The sequence below is a fragment of the Myotis lucifugus genome, unplaced genomic scaffold, assembly GCF_000147115.1.
Source record: "Myotis lucifugus unplaced genomic scaffold, Myoluc2.0 scaffold_25, whole genome shotgun sequence".
NCBI lineage: Eukaryota > Metazoa > Chordata > Mammalia > Chiroptera > Vespertilionidae > Myotis > Myotis lucifugus.
Window position 1 is genome coordinate 3627858 of NW_005871073.1, and position 22320 is coordinate 3650177.

Below are 22320 nucleotides of genomic sequence, written 5' to 3' on the forward strand. Positions count from 1 at the left end.
TCAGTTTGTGTTACACTTATTAATTTGTGCAATTATTCAGTCTCTGGTAAGGTAATATTCAAGAAAAAATATTAATTTTTATTAAAATGCTCTATTAGTCCTAACCGGTTTGGCTCAGTGGATAGAGCATCAGCCTGCAGACTCAAGGGTCCCAGGTTCGATTCCAGTCAAGGGCATGTACCTTGGTTGCGGGCACATCCCCAGTGGGGAGTGTGCAGGAGGCAGCTGATGGATGTTTCTAACTCTCTATCCCTCTCCCTTCCTCTCTGTAAAAAAATCAATAAAATATATTTTTTTAAAATGCTCTATTATTTTATGTTAACAATTACTCATTTATTTCAGCCCTTTGTATTCAGCATGTCTCTATCAAAATAAACCTACGTTTCTATAAAAATTGAAGATTTAGTTTAAAATAAAATATTCATTGACAAAAGCAAACATTATTTTAAAACCTTTCACAATGTATATTTTAAAAGTCTATCTACATTTTTAGGTATATAAAACACATACCAAGCAACAAATGGAAAATAGATAATCATCAAAATTTGAAAGTTTAATGCTTCGAAGGACACTAACAAGAAAGTAAAAAACAAAACAGAAAGAGAGAAAAGTTTTGCAAATCATGTATTTGAAAAAGGATCTGTACCAAGCACATATAAATAACTATTATAACTGCATAATAAAAAGCTAAATAATCCAATTATAATTTTTTCCTTCCTCATGAAGGATATTTCTAAGTGAAAGTTACATATTTGCTTGTTTCCTTTTTACTGTGTGGTTGGGATGGAGAAGAATAGAATGACTAGCCAGTACAGTTTGGTGCCAGTGCCTTGACTCCTGTTAAGGCACCAGCAGCTTCCATATGTGTCTGCTAAAAAAAAACAAAGATAAAATCATTGACGTAGTTCTAAGAGTACACACAAGTATGAAAAAGATACTCTTGGTTGTTTATTCCAAAAATCAAAGTAATATGTATAAGGTGAAGTACTTTTCACTCACAAAATTCTGTCAATATAAAAAATGGATATCTAGTAATTTGAATCACATTTTTTAAATGCCAAGTAGCTGTTATGAAACATTCCGAACATATTTCTATATTTTGTTTGTTGTTGCAGATATGACAATTCACATCTAAACACCTAAGCATGCATCAATCAAAGATAAATTTGAAAGTTTTCTTAGGAACTGCAGGACATTTTTTAAAGATTACGCAAAGTATAATTCACAAATAATCTTGATTATCACTAGACTTAGGAGTTTCTTACTTATTCAATGTCTCACAATAAATTAAAATTATTACTCATTTTTAATTTCTTAAAAATGTTTGTCCATCATTTTCTTGCTTTATATGTTGCTAGGAGTATGATGCCAAGCTAATATTCTTTCCATTTTAATTATTTTCATTTTAATATTTCTTTTACATTTTAAAATTAGTTATTACATTTTTGGCTTGGAGACTCAAATGGTTTTTTTTTTCCTTTTATTTTAAGGCCTAATGCTAAGGATAGGATATAGCTAAAAGTTAGCTGTTCTAGAACCATTCTCCCAAACACATAGGAATATTTCAATATGGAAATTCAGATGTCCTATTTCTAAAAAGTTTTTTCATTATAATTTGAAATATGTTTCTGCTCATTTTTCATTTGTTCTTCCAGTTCAAGTTCTCAAAATAAATATATTGAATTTTCTCTATCACTTTCTCTCTGGTCCTTTTATCTCTCTTATTTAAGTTTCATTTTCTTGACTCTTTTTCATTTCTATTCTTTATGTCTTTTACTGAACTTTTGGTAATATCTATCATCCCTCAGGTACCTTGTAATTTAGTTTTCATTTCTGAAATGAATTTTGTCTTTTTTCATCAATTTCTTTCTAGAGTAAAGTCAGCACCTGTTTCATACATCTTCCTGTTTGTCCATTTCAATAGTGAGTATTGGAGTGTCTGATTTATGGTGTCATTTCATAATGCAATTGCTAGGTTATTCATGTTTGGGTTTGGTATTTCTGTTTTCCTATTTTGTGGGGGGGCCTCTCTCTCTCTCTCTCTCTCTCTCAATTTGTACAGATGCTTCCTTCTTTTTCTGTTGAAGATTATTTGTGATTTTTTTACCAGGACCAACAATAGTAACCTATTTCATGATGGCAGAAAGAAGGGAGATAAGTTGGCTTGTTAGGTTTCTCAGTTCAAGAGTACCCTTCTTGCCCTGGCCAATGTGGGTCAGTGGTTAGAGTTTCAGCCCAGGCACTGAAGGGTCTCAGGTTCAATTCCCAGTCAAGGGCACATACCTGGGTTGCAGGTTTGCTCCCCACCCTTAGTTGGGACACGTGCAGGAGAAAACCAATCAATGTGCCTCTCTCACATTGATGTTTCTCTCTCCCTCTCTCTCACCTTCTCCTCCTCCCTCCTTCCACTCTCTCTGAAAAAGCAATGGGGAAAAAAAATCCTCAGTTGAGGATTAACAAACAAACAAACAACAGTACCCTCCTCTGTGACAATACTAGAGTGCAGGTGCATTAATAAATGGTATTTTTTGTGATGGTGGTGGGAACAATTTGCTTTTTTTTTTGGCCATTTTATATTATTTTCTTTTAAACTCAACTTCAGCTGCTTCTCTCTTTCCCTTCACCACTGGGCCTCTAAGGACGAACCGCTGCCTCTGAAAGGTACCTTCCATTGTCTCAGAATTAGTGCTTTCCCAAGACTGTCACCTAAGGTCGCCCATACTTTCTAAGTCCCATCTCTCAAGTCCTCAAACCAGATCTCTGATCAAGTAGTCTAATGCTTACAGTATAATTCAGAAACTGAGAAAGCTACAAATGTCCATTTCAATATACATATGGCTGCCATCCTTAGGGAACCTGAATTTTCTCTCACAAAATGGTAGTTTTCTTCCTTAAAGCCATTCATTATTGCTTTCATTTCACATTTTTAGTCCCTCCAAAAAGGGAAAACTGTTTGTATTATTTCTTTTCAAGATCCTTCACTAAGAAGATATACTTAAATATTTTAATAAGGAACCAATTTCTGCATGGAAAAAGCTGAGTATCCTTTTTTTGTACTTTTCTACTTTTAACTGTGTTTTTGTATGAAACAGTAATAAACGAAATTTATTTATACTATGAAAGGATTTTCAATCTAATATACCATCTCAGGTCAAAATGCAATAGAAATATTGTCAAAAATCCTCTGCATAAGTACGTAAAATACTGCTGGCAAAATTCTGAAACCTAGGAAGTTAGTCTTTACAAACCCTCATCTCTTTTGTGTTCTTTTACTTTTACAAATGCCCGGTTTCCTCAAAAGTCTTCCTCCTGTGCTATGTAAGCACTCCTGAAATTACATCGTGAAATTACTTACTGTGCCCATATCTCAGGCTATCTCTGATTCAGAAACAGGTGAACTTTTTATTCTATATTGTGACAGGGATATTACATTATCATGTGTAAAATGACATAGCTTACTGTGTGCAGAAGGCCAAAACATCTTTTCAAACACTAAAATACATACCCAAAAAAGGAAGAGGAAAACACAGACACTGTACTGTGCCAAATACAAACTAAAAATTACGATCAATAAATAAGTCAAGACACATAATTTAGTGTAGTCCAAAATCATTAAGAAATTGTTTAAACATATCAAAAACAAACACAGGAAGCTAGCCAAAGTTAGTACAACCTCACAAGCATCACAGCTCAAAAGAATTATTTAAAACTACATAAAGAAACCAAATTAATTTCATTTAATCTTGTTGGGGGGGAAAACAGGATAGAAAAATCTCCACTCATAAATGGCATTTTTAAAAAATGCCTAAGCATTCATATAAGTGACAACACATATTGTTGTACAAGATATACTTGACAAACCTGGGACCCTATGACATTCTTGAAAGTTTAAAGACACTCTAAGGGAGAAGAGAATTCAATTTTATTGGTCAATAGAGACAAACACAAAATGCTCTTATAATTCCAGACAGGTCCCCAAAGTCACTGAAGATTATTGTGGTGAAGATGTGTTTTATAGCAATGAGACAACAATCTAACGCATCATCTTCCTTGAAATGAGATCTCCTCCTAACCTCACAGCATAACCATTCTTCTAATCATCAACTAAAAACCTGTGAGAGAAGGTATTAAAAGATAACTCTGAAGAAACAAAAGGAAGATGAGCCAGGAGAAAGACATAGTTTGACGCAGACAACAGAAAGTAAGTCCCAAGAGAACTAAGGGTACATTAATTTACAGCCCAGTTGTTGAAACGCATCTAATTTACTGTCAGCTTGCAGTGTGGTATAAAAATGCACAAACTGGTTAAAAAGAATAGCTCCCAAGCAACTCAGTAAAGCAGTTATAACAAAATTCCAAAAAACAAGCTCTAGTTCTCATGAAGAAACTTTAGAAGTAACCTCTTAACTGGTAGAAGTTGTAGTCAGGCTTTCCAAAAGTTCATAATACCAGCTAACTTGTATAACATATGGAGTTATCTTTGTAAAATCAAAGGCAATCCTATATAATAAAAGGCCAGCGACCATAATGGCTTAACGACCGGAATGACCAATCGACCAGTCACCATGAGGTGCATTGACCACCTCTCAGTCCCTCCCCTCAGCCCGCAGCTCCGATCTCTGGATGGTCAATGGGGAACCATGGGGGAATCGGGGTGGTGGTGAGGCGGGACTGGGGACTGGTGAATGGGTGGAAGGCAGAGACCTCTTGGTCCCTCCTCCCGGCCCGCAGGCTCCGATCATGGGGAAGCAGGGTGGGTGGTGGCGAGGTGAGACTGGGGACTGGCAAGCAGGCGGAAGGCAGACCTCTTGGTCCCTCCCCCTGGCCTGCAGGCTCCAATCGCTGGATGGCGAATGGGGAACCAGGGTGAGCAGTGGCGGGGCAGGACTGGGGACTGGCGAGCAGGCAAAAGATGGCCCTGATCGCAGGCTAGACCTAAGGACCCTACCTGCGCAAGATTTCGTGTGCTGGGCCTCTAGCTCTAAAATAACAATGGTGAGAAGTGGTCAGAGAAAAACCTGTCAAAATTATCGAGCCCTTACTCTGTGCTAAGCACTCTACTAGGAATGTACAACTAAAGTTGTATACCAGTATGTATTGTTCTAGTCATTTTATTTTGCTTTTACATACATATCTCTATTCAGGAAAAAAATATTTAGAATATCCTTAACATCATTAGTAAATTATATTCTATATGTGTAATTCAACCACTTACTTTTCTCACTTAATATTGTTTTTGAGATCCAAGCATGTCAATATGATTATCAATTATAGTTCACTACTGTTAATAGCTATATAGGGTATAGGAAAATGCCCCATTTTATTTAGACATTCCAATATTGATGGGCATCTGCCTCCAATTATTTATTATTAGAAATAATGCAATAAGTATCCTTCCAGGCTACTTCATCTACATATACAAGTAATGTTCTATAAAGGTGTAAACTATAGCCCACAGGCCAAATCTGGCCTGTAACCTGTTTTTACATGCCCGGTGAGCTAAGAATGGTTTTTGTATTGTTTAATGACTGAAAAATAAATCCAAAAGAGAATAATATTTTATGCCAAATGAGATATATAACATTCAAGTTTTAGTGTTTATAAATAAACTTGCATTTGAACACAGCCATTCATTTGTTAATGTATTATCTCTGACGGCTTTTTCAATACAACAGAGTATTTGCAAGGAAACTATTTATGACCTACAATGGCTAACCTATTTACTATATGGCCCTTTACAGAAAGTTTGCCAACCCCTGTGCTAGAGTAAGTATTTAGATGTGCACTTGCTATGTCATAACTTATGCACATTTTAAATTTTGCTAGAAACAACCAAAATGCTATCCAAAGGGGCTGTATGAATTTACACTGCCATGAGAAACGTGTCAAGTTCCCATTTCCATCCATCACCACCACTTAATTTTCTATAAAAAATTATATTTCACTGTTTCAGTTTCTATTTCCCTTTTAAAAACAGATTTATATGATCACTGAATATGAGTCTTTCCTCTTTTCCAAACTATATTTCCTTTGGTCATTTTTCTATTGTGTTGTTGTTTAACCAATGTGCTGAGCTACTTATGGACAGAAATATTTTGACATACATATTGCAAATAATTTCACCCAGATTGTCCTCTTTTAACACTGTTTCCCTTTTTCTTGCTATGTATATTTTAATTTTGTTGCAGTAAACTTTATCAATCTTTTATTTACTATGCGTTGGGTAGCATGACATCTTTTCCTACTATTTCTCTACTCTCATTGAGTTTAATAATTATTAAATGATAGATTCTTAGGTTTTCCATTATATGGTCTGTAACAAACACAGGGAAAGTTTGCATATTCCTGATTCTTATACCTCCTATTCTATCCCTTGTCTTCGTGCATTAGTTAGGATTTCTTGTGCAATGATGAATAGATGGAAATGTATCCTTATCTTGTCTGACTTTAATTGAGAAGCTTCTACAAATTCACCCTAAAGTATAGTTTGCTACCTGGCTTTAGATACATGGCCTTTATTAAGTCAAGGCATCTCCCTTTTACTTCTAGTTTGCTAAGTCATGTTGCTTTTTTAATCATTAATGACTGACGAATTTTAATCAAATGCTTTCTCTGCATCTACTGAAACAATTACAAAATATTTCTCATTTAATGTAATGATCTATTTTCTAATCCTAAATAATTCCTGCAATTTTAAGATAACTTCTATTTGGTCATTTTATTTTGTGAAGTATTTTTATTTATATATTACTAGATTTGAATTTTATTTAAGACTAGAGGCCCAGTGCACAAATTCATGCACTAGTGGGGTCCCTTGGCCTGGCCTGTGGGATCGAGCCGAAACTGGCTCTCTGACTTCCCCCGATGGGTCCCAGATTGCGAGAGGGTGAAGGCCAGGTGGAGGGACCCCACCAGTGCAGGATCAGAGCCAGGGAGGGACGCAGGAGGTTGGCCAGCCGGGGAGGGACCAGGGCGTGTCTGGCCAATCTCACTCAGTCCCAATTGGCTGGACCCCAGCAGTAAGCCAGCCTACCAGTCGGAGCGTCTGCCCCCTAGTGGTCAGTGCATGTCATAGCGACTGGACGACCAGTCGACTGTCTGCCCCCTGGTGGTCAGTGCATGTCATAGCGAGCAGTTGAGCAGCCTTAGCATATCATTAGCATATTACACTTTGATTGGTTGAACGGCTGACCAGACGGCCAGACACTTAGCATAATGGGCTTTTATTATATATATTATATAAGATTTGTATATCTGTGGTCATTAGTGAGGTTGGCTCCATATTTTTTTTCATACTGTCCTTGTCTAGTTTTGGTTTCAAAATTATCTGGTTCCATCAAATAAATTAGATAGCACAATTTATTTATTCTATTTGTATATGTCAGCCCCACATGAGTTTGATAAATGTCACAGATAAAAATCATCTAAGCCTACTATTTGCAGTTTGTTGGGAGAGGACACTTATTTTTTACAATTGAAAAATAAAGCAAGACTTTTTTTTTATTTGTTGGCTTAACATTTCTTTTAATTACTTTTTTCTTTAATCCCCTCAAAGTATTACTCTAGCCACATTCCAAGTAATATCTGTGCCCATCTACTAAAGATGTTTCATGTAAACAGCACATTTGGGGGTTTGGTTTTTAATGTAGTATGACCACCCTTTTTAATACCATTTTCTCCTATACTGTTTTTTGTCTTATTTCCTCTACTTTTATTCACTTAGTGGCCATTCTCAAAATGTAAAATGCATACTTACCTTACTATCTAAAGCTACTAAAACTTACTACTCGTCTTTCCCCAAAAAGGAAACCTTCAGAATACTTTAAAACTAATCATTTCCTCTCCTTATATAATACTGTTATTAAATGCTTAGTACTTTATTCTATTTTCCAAATAATTATTATCATCGCTATTATCATCATAATTACAAAGCAGACTTAGTTTTTGCTTCAACTTACATTTTTACTAATATATGAGCACAGCATCCTTCCACTCACACCTCTCTTCCAGCTCCTTTGCTTCTTCAAAGAGTTCACTCTTTTAGGTGTTGTTTAATTTAGGGTGTATTGATTCAAAATAATCTGCTTTTGTATGTTTGGAAATGTCCTTATTTTTTATTTATTCTTTAACGATAGTTTAACTGGGTAACCAATTTTAAGCTGACAGTTATTTTCTAAAGCCCAGCTACCCACAAATGGACCCACAGCCTTGTGTCCTGGCCCTCACACAAAGGCATTCTAACTCAAAACTCTACATTTCTCTATCAGTAATGACCACTTAGGAAGCCTTGCCTTCCATGTTTACTTACCATGTGGGTTTTAGCCCCTCACATGTTTTTCTCCAAGAGATTTCCCTAATACTGAGGAACGCGGAGCTTACTATTGAGAGGCACTGTTTAGCAATGGGCTCTTGCAAATACTTTCTGCCTCACAGATAAAAGGGCCTGCCACAGGATAAAGCATATGATCCCCAGTAAAAGTATGCTGGGATTAAGATGCCACTGGACAAACACATCAAAGGTTAGCTCTATCAGAGGGACCCCACCCATAGATCATCTTTTTATAGTAAATCTAAGCAGAGCCTGAGCTCACTGCCAACTGCTTAGGAAAGCTGCATGTTTGGAACACCAGCTGCGAGTACCTAGAAACTGTGGGAAGTTAAACCTATGCAGCACCTTCCACTGAAAAAGGGGGTGCCACCACTTCTATTTCAATCTGGAAAAGCCAGAAATGCCATTCATCAAACAATATTTTTTGTCTCCACACAACTATTTTCTTGGTAGCTCAGCTATGTATTTAAAAGTGCTTTTTTGGCAATTTATGGAGTGTCTAGGTCTTTTATAACAGAGGAGTTTTTCAGAAAAATCCAGTCAGCAACAATTCCAAAAGTGAAGTCAATTGATCGTTCTTTATTATTAACTTCAAACCACTTCTCTAACTCATTTATATTTCTTGTTCTGGAAAAATTGAAATGTTACACCTAATTCTGAATATTATAGGGTATCCTTTTATTGAGAATTGTTTCCTTCTAATGAAATTTCAACCCATGAATGTCAAAAGCCATTAAAGTCAAGTTGTGTTTTTATATCTAAGGTAAAAATAGGATTTTTCATATTCAGAGCAAACTCATTGACAACTTTATTACTGGAAGTACTCAAGGTTTTACTGTGCCTAATTTTCAAAGAATTAGAAACAAAAAAAGACTACCCTTAACACTAAAATTATACAAGTTACATTTTAATCATTTTCTATAATTTAGAAGATATTTTTTGTACTAAAGAGAAATCATTATGAACATCAATTATTATTCAAGCCTAAGTTAGAGCTTTCCCTATCATCAGATGTAAGATTTTAAATGTATGTATCATGTTTATGCAAAGCAACAAGAGCAATTACAACTCCTTTTATTACAAGGAGCAGAACTTGAGGGTGATATCTCTAAGCCAGAGATTGTCTATACTCATAATTTATTTCTCACATATAGCTCATTACTACCTGTCCCAATACCGTAAAGCAAAAGTGCAAATAATTGTCCTGAGGGGGAACCAAGATGGCGGCATAGGAAAACACCGGAAATTGCTGCCTCTGACAACAACTTCAAAAATACAACTAAAAGACAGAACGGTCATCATCCAGAACCACAGGAAGGCTGGCTGAGTGGAAATTCTACAACTAGAAGGAAAGAGAAGAGCACACAGACTCAGAGGAGCTATGAAAGTAAAGTGCAGAGGTACGGAGGCTCTGGCGCGTGCGGAAAGGGGCGGGCACCTGAGGACGCGGCTGTCTTTTTGAATCGGGAGGGAGTCACAAGCTCCTGACTGCTCTGAACTCCGGTTCCGGGAAATCTCTGGGGTCCCCCGGCTCATACGGGGAGAAACTGGACGGTCTGGCAGCAGGCAGAACTCGGAACTTGAGGGCGGCTTTCCCTCAGAGGTGCTGGCAGCAATTACCGGGACACTGAGATGCTCGGCCCCTTAGGGCAGGGATGAGAATCAGCCATAGCTGCTTGCTCCGCCCTGTTGATTCCGAGACCCCGCCCCATCCAGGCTGCTGCAAAGCCTTTTGCATATGAATGCCCGGGTCCTTTGCAACCTGACAACTACCTAACAAATTGCAGCTGGGCCAGACAGACCCAGAACTTCCAAGAGAAGGCCCAAGGCCCCACAGCAGCTTGCATTGCCTCATCTGGGCACCCCAAAAAAAGGAAGGGGAATCTGCATATCTCTTCGTAGCTCCTGCTGGGTAACCTCAGGAAGAGGCTTAATTAGCACCTCCTTAGATGCAAGAGCCAGTGTACCCAGTGGTCAGAGTGGGACCACCCAGATTACAACTCCTCAGATTCATAAGGAACACACTTAGGGGGAAGACTCAGTGAGCACCAAAGCCCCACTGAAGCAAGTCTTGCCCCAGAAGGGTGTCTTCAGCACAGAAGTTCTCCCACTGCAGACACAGCTGATTCTCACTGCCAATTGGCCTGGAGGTCAATTCCTCCCAGTGACACCTAAAACAATCAAGGCATAACTACAACAAGACTGTGCACAAAGCCCACAAGGGGGTGCACCAAGGGTGTCCACCTCAGGTAACTGGGGAGGCTGAGCCACTGGGCCCTGTAGGACACCTAGCACACAAAACCACTCTACCAACACAGGGAAGCAGACAAAATGCGAAGACAAAGAAACAGGTCACAAATGACAGAAATGGAGGACAGCAAACGACTGGATATAGAGTTCAAAACCACGGTTCTAAGATTTTTCAAGAATTTTATGGAAACCGCCGATAAATGTAGTGAGATCCTCAAGAAATCTAGTGAGACCCTCGATGTTGTGATAAAGGACCAACTAGAAATTAAGCATACACTGACTGAAATAAAGAATATTATACAGACTCCCAACAGCAGACCAGAGGATCGCAAGAATCAAGTCAAAGATTTGAAATACGAAGAAGCAAAAAACACCCAAACAGAAAAGCAAAATGAAAAAAGAATCCAAAAATACGAAGATAGTGTAAGGAGCCTCTGGGACAACTTTAAGCGTACCAACATCAGAATTATAGGGGTGCCAGAAGAAGAGAGAGGGCAAGATATTGAAAACCTTTTTGAAGAAATAATGACAGAAAACTTCCCCCACCTGGTGAAAGAAATAGACTTCCAAGTCCAGGAAGCGCATAGAACCCCAAACAAAAGGAATCCAAAGAGGACCACACCAAGACACATCATAATTAAAATGCCAAGAGCAAAAGACAAAGAGAGAATCTTAAAAGCAGCAAGAGAAAAAAAGTCAGTTACCTATAAGGGAGTACCCATACGACTGTCAGCTGATTTCTCAACAGAAACCATGCAGGCCAGAAGAGAGTGGCAAGAAATATTCAAAGTGATGAATAGCAAGAACCTACAACCAAGATTACTTTATCCAGCAAAGCTATCATTCAGAATTGAAGGCCAGATAAAGAGCTTCACAGATAAGAAAAAGCTAAAGGAGTTCATCACCACCAAACCAGCATTATATGAAATGCTGAAAGGTATTCTTTAAGAAGAGGAAGAAGAAAAAGGAACTCTTACCATTTGCCACACCATGGATGGAACTAGAGAGTATTATGCTAAGTGAAATAAGCCAGTCAGAGAAGGATAAATACCACATGATCTCACTCATTTGTGGAATATAATGAACATCATAAACTGATGAACAAGGACTGATCCAGAGACGGAGAGGCATTGATTGGACTGTCGGGCCTTGGAGGGAAGGTAGGGGAGGGTGGGGGTAAAGGGGAAAGATCAACCAAAGGACTTACATGCAAGCATATAGGTCTAACCAATGGACACGGACAACGGGGGGGTGAGGGCATGAGGGGGGGGGTAGGGGGTAACGTGGGTATAATCAATAAAAAAGTATATTTAAAAAAAAAAATTGTCCTAAACCATGCAACTTTAAATCATCTGATAGAAATCTACTCCATCTGTCAATATATATACTCTTAGCATACATATCTTTGGTATAAAGAAATTAACGTTTAAAAAAATAGATATACTTATTTGAATACAACCCAGTTTAAACTGCTCACCAAGTATCTGAATTTCTGACTGGCAATGTCTTTCAGACCAATTAAACCAGGTCCACGAAAGCGAATTCTCAGCCAGCATCCACACTTAGTAATCACGTGACAAATTCAGGTCGTTTGAGAGCATATATTCTGAACTCTTGTATTACTAGTATTTTAGATTGTTTTCACTTTGAGAATTCATGCTGGAAAATATTAACATTAGAAGCTAATCCCATCAGATGAAGAACAAAGAGAGGCTCTTAATATAGAAGTTAAAATGAGGTTGATCCATCTCACTGAAAAAAGACATTCCATAACAATAGTAGCTGCATGCATCCCTTTGTGAAAGTACTTTCAGAATAATATGCGACAATTTCATTAAAGTGAGAAATTTAGAATACCACTGAATCTGACAAGAACTTTGTATACATAAATTGCAAACAGAGAAAGAAGAATAATAGATTTAAACATTAATGTTTGCTTTATGAAAAAAACATAATATGTTCCCTTTCACACATAAAAATTTAATTACTACTTATATTACCAAGACATGGCCAAAAACAAATATGAATTTTTTCAGTCTCCTAATTTTTCTTTATTTTTATGAGAAAATTAATTTTAAAATAAGCATTTAATGAAATGTCCTCTCCCTTGCAGAAATGTATCTACTGCATTTGTAATAAAATATACTTTAAATAATATTTACTATATCAATTTAATGAAAACTCATATAAATGATTTTACTTGTGGTTTTAGATACAGTTTGGCTTTATTAAAAATAATTTGTCATGAAATTTCAAATTATTGATTAGCCCTAAAAAATCATAGTATTTCCAATTCACTCAATAGGTGTGCCTCAAAATTGATATTAATCATGAAGGATATCACTAGCAAAGACCTCATGGCCCTGTCATTTTTCCAGGTTCATATTTACCCTGCCCACCACAATTAAAACTGTAGATGGTTTAATGCTAACATTTTGATATCAGAATGAGTATTATAAAAGACTATAGGTTACAATAATGAAGTAATACTTCTAAGATAATTAACAGTAAGAAAAAAAACACAATGAAATAAGCATAATGTCCTGAAATAGAGTTTGTGTGTGTTTTTAATCAACTACATAAGTAAGTATGGGAAGTCCAGAATGGGAAATATGCAGCATGGATGATAAAAATGCCAACTGAGTTATATAAACAGAGCTATAGTGCACTAAATAAAGATGGTAGCACTCCCACTGTAACCTTTTGCATTGGAAGAGAAACATCAGCCTGGCTGCGATGATTTTTACATGGCATTAACAAAGTATGCTCATTTTATATACATTACCCCAAATCCTCACAATAACTCTGAAGGTAGAGAGTCGATCACCCTTTTCCAGATAAAATATCTGAGATTAATTAATATACCTGAAAAGATAAAGTAAGAAACTAAACTAAATTTGAACACAAGTCCATTCACTCCCATATCTCTCTACTTTATCAAATTGCCTTAAAGGTTCCCTCTAGCACTGGGAGGGACAATTTGGCAGTGCCTCACCTATAGAATACTTGAAAATCAGGTAAGAAAGCATACCATGATTTCAACAAAATGGCAATTTCTGGAATCGGATTACAGATTTATATTATAATGTAAATATCTTCTGCCCCTTGTTTCCCCACCAGCTACAATCCTAAAGTGTTATATGTAAATCAATTTTTTAAAACTTCAATTGAGATCTCCCCACTGATAAATTATAAATAACTACTTTATCTTTATTACTAAGTAATCACCAATAATCTTCACATAAACATAAGATTTTTTGAACCTTCAATTTATTATGCAAACTATTTCTAAAAATATGCCAGAAGAAAGTCAATTTTTAAAATCCAGTAGATTTACCTATTTTATAACCAAAGTTCCATATTACTAGGCTTATTAAAGCAAAACAAATTACATATAGAAAGATATTTTTACTATCTTTTTTAAAGTGAATATTCAATATCAAAAGTCATTTTCTTCTCTGTCAGTGGTGTGAAGAAACAAATATCATGATTTAGTTGGTGGGACATTCTACCTTAAACCTACCTCATTAAAAAAATGATTGCTCCATATATACAAATATGTAATGCTACTGCCACCTTCTGGTAAAACACAACTTCCCAATTCTTCATAGTATTCCACATGAGAAACTTGCAGATATGAAATAACTACATGCTAATACTTGATTAATAAAAGAATAATTTTTGCAAATAGCCAAAAATATATTAAAAATAGGATTCTAGCAATAATTTTCATCAGTACATGTAATATGTTCTCTAGATAATGTTGCTCACTAAGCATGTTACTATATTTGAGGCACATAATTTAGAGCTATAAAACAAAATGAAAATTAATTCTCCTGAAGTGGAGTTATTATTCCCATTTTAAAGATGAGAAAACTGAGAATCAAAGAAGTCAAGTAGTTTGCTCAAGATTACACAGCTAGTAAAAGCCCAAGGCTCTGAATTCAGGTTGATTCCAATGACCCTGACTTTGATTATTATGCTGTAATATCCTCTAGAATGGCATTTAATAGGCATGAAGTTGATTTAATTCATTTAGGATGTTAAATCTTAATTTAGTGGAATAGAGCAGTAATATTGTAATTAGTAAGTAGGCCAAGAGAGTCACCGAACATAAAATCAAACCTTAAAGGTTCCATAGTCTACTTTTCCATATAATTCAGACCTTTATTCCCCAAATATCCCAATGGATTAAGTTCTAATGTTTTATTTTATAAATGAATACTATGTCATTTTGAGATTTTTCATAGTTCAAAAATTTCAGGTTCTGTATGTTTAGTGTTTAAATTAAAATGAACTTTGCTTTGATACAATTTAAATATTAATAAACACTCATTGGAAATTACTATCCCTAGGAAACATATTTACTAATTTACATTGAGAGGTTTACTTATTCAAAGGGGCATAGTACTATGTTCTTCTATACTATTTACATACACTTATTCTTAAAAGTCATAAACCAACTCAACGGATGTTTTGTTAATTATAGATAGTGAAATAAATTGCTTTAAAAAAATCTTCCCATGAAATGATCAACACATTATTTTGAAAATATAACAATAAGAACTTTATGTGTATGTAAAATGAGAAAATGGATAATATATTATCAGTTTTGGTTTTTAATGAATCAAATAATCACAACCTAATTTATGCTTTGAAAGTCTACTTTAATGAAGTCTTGAATAACTGACTAACTGAAGTGACTAACATTTACAAATAACAATATAAAATAAATGGCCCATAATACAGAATTATACTTATGAGTAAATTCATCACTTTGAAAAATAAAGTAGTATGTAGAATAGTAGGGGAGAAATCCTATTAACTATTGTCTGAGCCATTTTGGTGAATCTTTGGTTCATAAAGGTTCATAATCATATCAATTTACTATAAGCAATTTTTAGTGAATAGTTTAATCACAAACTTTCATATTTCTCACAATCTACTTTACCCAACTCCAAAACAGATGTTTCTACTGATGATGTACTTCTAAATTTTTATTTCATTTCCTAGTAAACATTATAAATCATGACTAGAATTCATGTTTAATGATACATTAAATACTGTAGGTCCTTTACAATTTCATATAAATTTTGCTATCTCTACAAAAAAAGCCTGCTGGGATTTTCATTGGGATTGAGTTGATCAACAACAGAATCAATAAGGTCCAAGAATGCAGTCAATATGAAAATTAATTGTTCTATATTTGAGCAACAAATAGAAAATAAATTTTGAAGATATCACTTAAAATAGCATCAAAAATAAAAATTCTTGGAAATAAACTTAATGAAAATTGTGAAAGACATCTACACTGAAAACCATAAAACAACACAAAGAAAAATTACAGATCTAAATAAATGGAGAGATATGTAAATGGATCAGAGGACTCAATATTGTGAAGGTGTCCACACTCCTCAAATCAATATACAGAATGAATCCAATCCCATCAAAATCCAGGGGCTTTTATTTTTTTTTTAGAAATTGAAAAGCTGTTTCTAAAATTTATTTGGAAACACAAAGTACCTACAATAGTCAAAAGAACCTTGAAAAATAAAAACTGCTTTAGGAGTTAACACATCCTGATTTCAAAACTTACTGTAAAGCTAAAATAATCAAGACAGTATAAGAGTGATGTAAGCAGACCTATAGATCAATGCAACTGTAAAGTCCAGAAATAGACCCACACATATATGGTCATGTGATTTTTTTTTTTACAAAGGTGTCAACACATCTTAGTAAGGAATTCAAACTTTTTTATGGTGCTACAATAACTAGATATGCATATGGAAGAAAAATGAGCCTCAAGTCCTACCTAACAATATACTCAAAAATTAATTCAAAGTAAATCAAAGACCTAAACATAAAAGCTAAAACTACAAAACTTCTATAAGAAAATAAAAGACAGTCCTTGTGACCTTGAGTTAAGGTTAAAAATCCTTGCACAAAGGTCATTAAGCATAAAAAAAAAATTCATAAATGAATGACATTAACATTAAGTCTACTCTTCCAAAGACATTAAGAAAATAAAAGGCAAGCCAAAATACTAAGAAAAAATATCTGCAAAAATATATCTGACAAAGAATTTATATCCAAAATATTTAAAGATTTCTTATAATTTAGTAAAAAAAAACTAATTTTTAAATAAGCATAACACTTTAATAGACACTTCATGAAATATGTATGAATGACAAATAGCACATGAAATGGTGCTCAATGTCCTGACATCAGGGACTTACAAATTAAAATCAAAATGATATATTACTACATACCTATAACTAGACTAACTAAAATTTAAAAGACAATATTAAGTGTAATTAAGGATGTGAAACAACTATTTGTAGAAATACAAAATGGTACAATGACTATAAAAATAGTTTGGAAGTTTCTTATAAAGTTAAACTTGCACTTCCACATGATCCAGTAAACCCACTCTTAGATATTTAATTCAAGTGAAATGAAAACATGTTTAAAGTGGCTTTATTCATAATTGCCAAAAACTGAAGGGGGCAGAAACAAATATCCTTTCATTGGTGAATGGATAAACTGTATCACATGGATTGCCCAGCAATAAAAAGGAACTAACTACTGACCAACAGGTATGGATCCAAAATGCATTATGCCAGGAAAAGAATCCAGATTCTAACGCTTACAGAATGTATGACTCTAACTATATTACACTCTGGGAAAAGCAAAACCACGGGGACAGAAAACACCAGTGGTTTCCAGGGATATAGTGGGAGGATTGGATAAAAATAGCCGTAAGGAAATTTCTTGAGGTGATGGACTGTCGTGGTGATTAAGTGTGAGCATTTGTCAAAACTCAGAACTGTATACCAAAAAAGGTGACTTTTGTAAGTAAATTATACTTCAATTTTTAAAAACTAAACAAACTACAGTAGCACACAACAACATAAGTGAATTCCAAAAACATAATATAGGCAAAAGAATCAAAACATAATTGTTTAGGTGATATAACTAAAATGAAGAGCACGACAGTGAGTTCCATAAAAGTTAGGATAGTGGTTAACTTTGGGGGAGATAAGAGGGTAGAGATGAGATGGGGAAAGGGCACAAGGAATGGGGCAGCTTCAAGTATACCGTCACTGTTCTACTTTTTTTCAGGTGGTTACTTGAGTAGTTACTTTGGGATACTCCATTGAGCTACATTTATATTTTACTTTCTTTTAAAAGAAAACAAGCCAAGTAACTCAGGGCAAATTATAAAAGAATAATATAAAATATATATATTTTTAGAAATATAAAGCATTCGTATCTTGGCTATACCATTTATTAGACGGTATCTTAACCTTTCTCAGCCTCAGTTTACTCATCTAGAAAAAAATGTATTCTGTTTTTTTCTTGGGCAATGCCTAAAGAATTTAGACTTCCACATTTTGTAACATTAAAATGTGCCTATATTTTTACAGCAATAGGCTGGAGGTTATTTTCCCAATATAGTAAGGACACAAAACTGGTAATCTGAGTAATTCTGACATGGACTGATGACTAAATTCTAGAAAGCCCAATCTTTCAGGAGGGTAGACTGCTTATTTGTCTGCATACTTGTCAAAAATCAACCTATGTATATTCAGATGAAGAAGTTAGAATCAAATTATATAAGCCAGAATTATTATAATCAGTCCATACTTTACCTCATTTGTTCTTGCAAATAAATTAATAACACAATTAGTAAGACATATGCAAAATAAAGTGTTGTTACTAACTATATGACTATCTTACTTAATATCTAAGTTTCAGAAGACATATAAAAACAATTATTTCATATAGCTATTTTGGTCAATTTTATGTACTAAGTTATTCACCATATTAGGTTTTAGTATAGTGTACTCTAGTACACAATTATGAAATATAGACAGTCTAAGTCTGAACAAATCAGTTCTGTTGTTTCCCTAATAAATGTATAAAGTAATATTTTAAAGTATAACTGACAATTTTAATAGCAGCTACTGTGTTAATATTTTTAAATTAAGATCTGAAAAAATACATACACATTCTAGCCCAGGGGTGGGCAAACTTTTTTACTCGAGGGCCACAATGGGTTCTTAAACTGGACCGGAGGGCCAGAACAAAAGCATGGATGGAGTGTTTGTGTGAACTAATATAAATTCAAAGTAAACATCATTACATAAAAGGGTACGGTCTTTTTTTTTTTTTAGTTTTATTCATTTCAAATGGGCCGGATCTGGCCCGCGGGCCGTAGTTTGCCCCCGGCTGTGAATCTAGCCCATAATTTCCTTAATAAAATAGTTTTCACAATATCTGATCTCTCATTAGTATACTTTTCTCAAAGCACTGGCTATCATTCACTTTTGCATGTAAATATAACTACATACAAGATAATATTTGTAACACCCATGTAGAAATTCCTGAAGCATTTTGGGAACTTAATTTTTCTAAATTAATTAGATAGTCTATGCCAGTGATCATGAAACCATCTGTAAGCAATATTCTAAATAAGTTTTTTTTAATAAACACTAGAGGGTGCTCTAATTCAACGGTGCCTGGTGTCTGGCTTTAATGTTTAAAATGATTTTCTCAATTAAAGAGGAATTAAGATACTCTTCAGTATCAACTATTTTTGCATCCATCACAGTACATGGGGATAATTTATGAGACAAAATTCCATTCTTCCATAATATATAATGAAACAGTAGAATTCCACTGAAATCATTTTTTATTGTACAATTATTACATATTTAATATTTTGTGAGGTGAAGAGGACAGAAAATAAGTACAGAAGGAGTATAAAGATAGTCCTTGACTATAAAGAAAATTAATGCAGTGTTCATATGGTTAAGAGAAGATATATCACATCTCATAGACTTAAGTTCAAGGGAAATAAAATGAATTTGGTAAAAGACATATAGTAACTCAATTCCAAGTTTAGTTGCTAAGTAGTAAGATACAGTTCAACTATTTTACAAAGGTAATTTGAAAGTATTAAACAGTAAATAAAAGTGATATGATCTGCTGTCTTAAGAAAACTGAAAAGAAAAAAATCCAAGGCCTTGAATATCCAGAATAGGAAATAATTAATAATAATATCAAGTAAAGTTCAATACCTAGTAAAGTATATATTTCAAGAAAGTGGATATTAACTATTTAATCCTAACAAAATATTTTGCCTTTAAAAATGTTTACAGAGAAAAAAATAAATTATAAATATTTATAAAATTCACATACCCAAAAACAACTAATTTCCCTCTCCCCCCCCTTGCGCGCGCGCGCGCGCGCACACACACACACGCACACATGAATGCACACTCACTGCTCACTCAAACACAATCCACTCCCCAAGAAGGAAGTACCTGGCTTATACCTCTCTCTTCCATTCCTTTACCAAAAGCCTCCAAAACAAATCCTAAACAGTGGCACCTGTTGATGGAGGGTCACTTCAAATTTACAATAGCCCCAGAGAAAACGTTTCAGATTAACAAAATACAGCACTAGGGAAAAGCCAGAGATATAACTGAATCAGGCTCACAAACCATTCAGGCTCTAGAAGCCAAAACAGATGGCAGTCAGAGAACTAATCAGATTGCTGGAGCCGGAAGAAATTCTGAACAACAAGCATTGTATTATGGTTTGAAGTATGTATTTGGCACCTGTATTCTTTTGGCACTCACTTCCCTTTTTATGTTTATCTGCCTTGCATCTGCCAGATTCCTAGGGCCCGTATTACACACTAAATGCCCAGCTGCCAACTTCCCTATTCAATGTTACATCACTTAATACCTTCTACTTCGATTGGTGACAGCAAACACATTCATTAGAGATTAATCTTTTGAAATGTTCACATACCTGACCTTTCATGAAGGTTTTCTGAGCCATTATATACACCTCCAACAACAGAAAAGTATGGCTGTGAGACAGCCAGTTACGGGAAACATTTTAGTCTTTTTTTTTCTTTTTTTTTTTAGCAAATCTTAAATCATCTTACTACAAACATTATATTTTGGAGTTATGACATAATCCTAATCATGATCATAGCTTCTCACTGATATTTATAGCTTTTGCCCATAAATCTGAAATGCATAGGGCCTACATAAAGTGAAGATTGGGTAGAAGTGTGTAATTTTATTTACAAACACCAACTTTCATCGCTTACTCTTGTTACATAAAAATTTAAAAATTGTTAAACTAGGATCTTCTATTTGAATAATAATTAAGATGAATACCTGCTTTCCAGGATTCCTAAATCTGGTTGCAAACTAATAGTCTCTGTTGTAATTTCCACTTTCCGTACACTTCCAAAGAAATCGGTTATCAGGACATTTTTAGGATCCCTCTGAAAAAGATCAGTGCGATGTCCAGGAGTAGACACACATAGACTTTTCGGACATACCTGAAACTGAAAAAATATATGTAAGAATAATAAATACACATACAGCTTTTATTAAGCCATAACACAATATAGTAGACTGCATTGTGTTTTTAAAGCTCTCCCAACCTAAAGAAGATACGTTTCTAAAGATAAAGGTTTCACTGTTATAGTAGTGCTTGACATTCTAAGAAAGTTATAAAGACATAAGAACAGGTGATAACACGGGAAACTGCCAGGGTAGAGTAAAAAACATTCAAGTTTTTGAATCATATGCTACAAAGTGTATTTTGAACCCTTAAATCTATGAGAATGCAAATGCAACACTATGACAAGAGAACTGGTTTTTTCTACATCTATATCTATCTTAGGAGGTTGCTCTGCCTGAGTGGTTTCTTTAAATGTTTTGTAATTGTGACCCTTCATTCAAACTTTAAATTCAAATTAAAAATTACACGGTTGCCCTAGCTGGTTTGGCTCAGTGGATAGAGCCGCAGACTGAAGGGTCCCAGATTCGATTCCAGTCAAGGACACATGCCTAGGTTGCTGGCTCTGTCCCCAGTGGGGGGCACGCAGGAGGCAGCTGATCAGTGATTCTCTCTCATACTTCTGTCTCCCTCTCCCTTCCTCTCTGAAATCAATAAAAATATGCATATTTAAAAAAATAACATAACCCAATATGTAAAAAAAAATGAAGTAGAAGTGCTCTGGATCACAGGGAGTTCAAGCATAGCCTCCCCACTAGATATCCCCCTTGCTCTCCTGCTATGAACCTATGGAAACGATTCCATAAATCAAGTAACTTTCATAGTTTATGCATGATGAGAACAAATCCATGGCACCTGCAGACACCAGTGCTCCAAAGACTATTGTCTAAAAGCACAACTTCATTGCTACACAGATCTCACAGTAATTTTTAAGTTAATCTTACTCCTGATAACCCACATCAATAAATTACCAAGGACACACACATATTCAATCACTCAGCAAAGCATATAAAGTATCTATTATTACATACACTTCCTACTGTTACCTTCACAGAAGAAACAAAAATTGGTAAGACATGGTCCTGTCCTCAAGGTTTACCCAACACCCCCTTCATTCTGAAGCTACATGAAGGTAAGGACAGTGCCTGCCTCTTTCACTAGGGTATAGTCAGTGCCTGGCACTTAGCAATAACTCAAGAAATATGTGACTGCATGAACAAGATGTAAATTAATGGGGGGGGAAAGAGTGAATGTCATTGATGCACAGTAATTATCCAATCTAGAATTGTTTCAAGCTTTTATTATGCCTACTTTCTTTATTTCTTTTTAATTGATTTCAGAGAGGAAGGGAAAGGGAGAGAGAGAAACATCAATGATGAAAGGAAATCATTGATACACTGCCTCCTGCACGC

The 22320-nt window shown here is 35.0% G+C and overlaps 1 protein-coding gene across 2 annotated transcripts in view; it reads right to left on the minus strand.

The window, feature by feature from the left end:
- Positions 1-22320, minus strand: part of PIGK (phosphatidylinositol glycan anchor biosynthesis class K) — a 95740-nt gene that overhangs the window by 31806 nt on the left and 41614 nt on the right. For both annotated transcript variants that reach the window (XM_006086099.3, XM_023751744.1), the window contains exon 9: positions 20779-20951. In XM_006086099.3, the coding sequence (XP_006086161.1) occupies positions 20779-20951 (173 nt within the window). The remainder of the gene's footprint in view (positions 1-20778; positions 20952-22320) is intronic.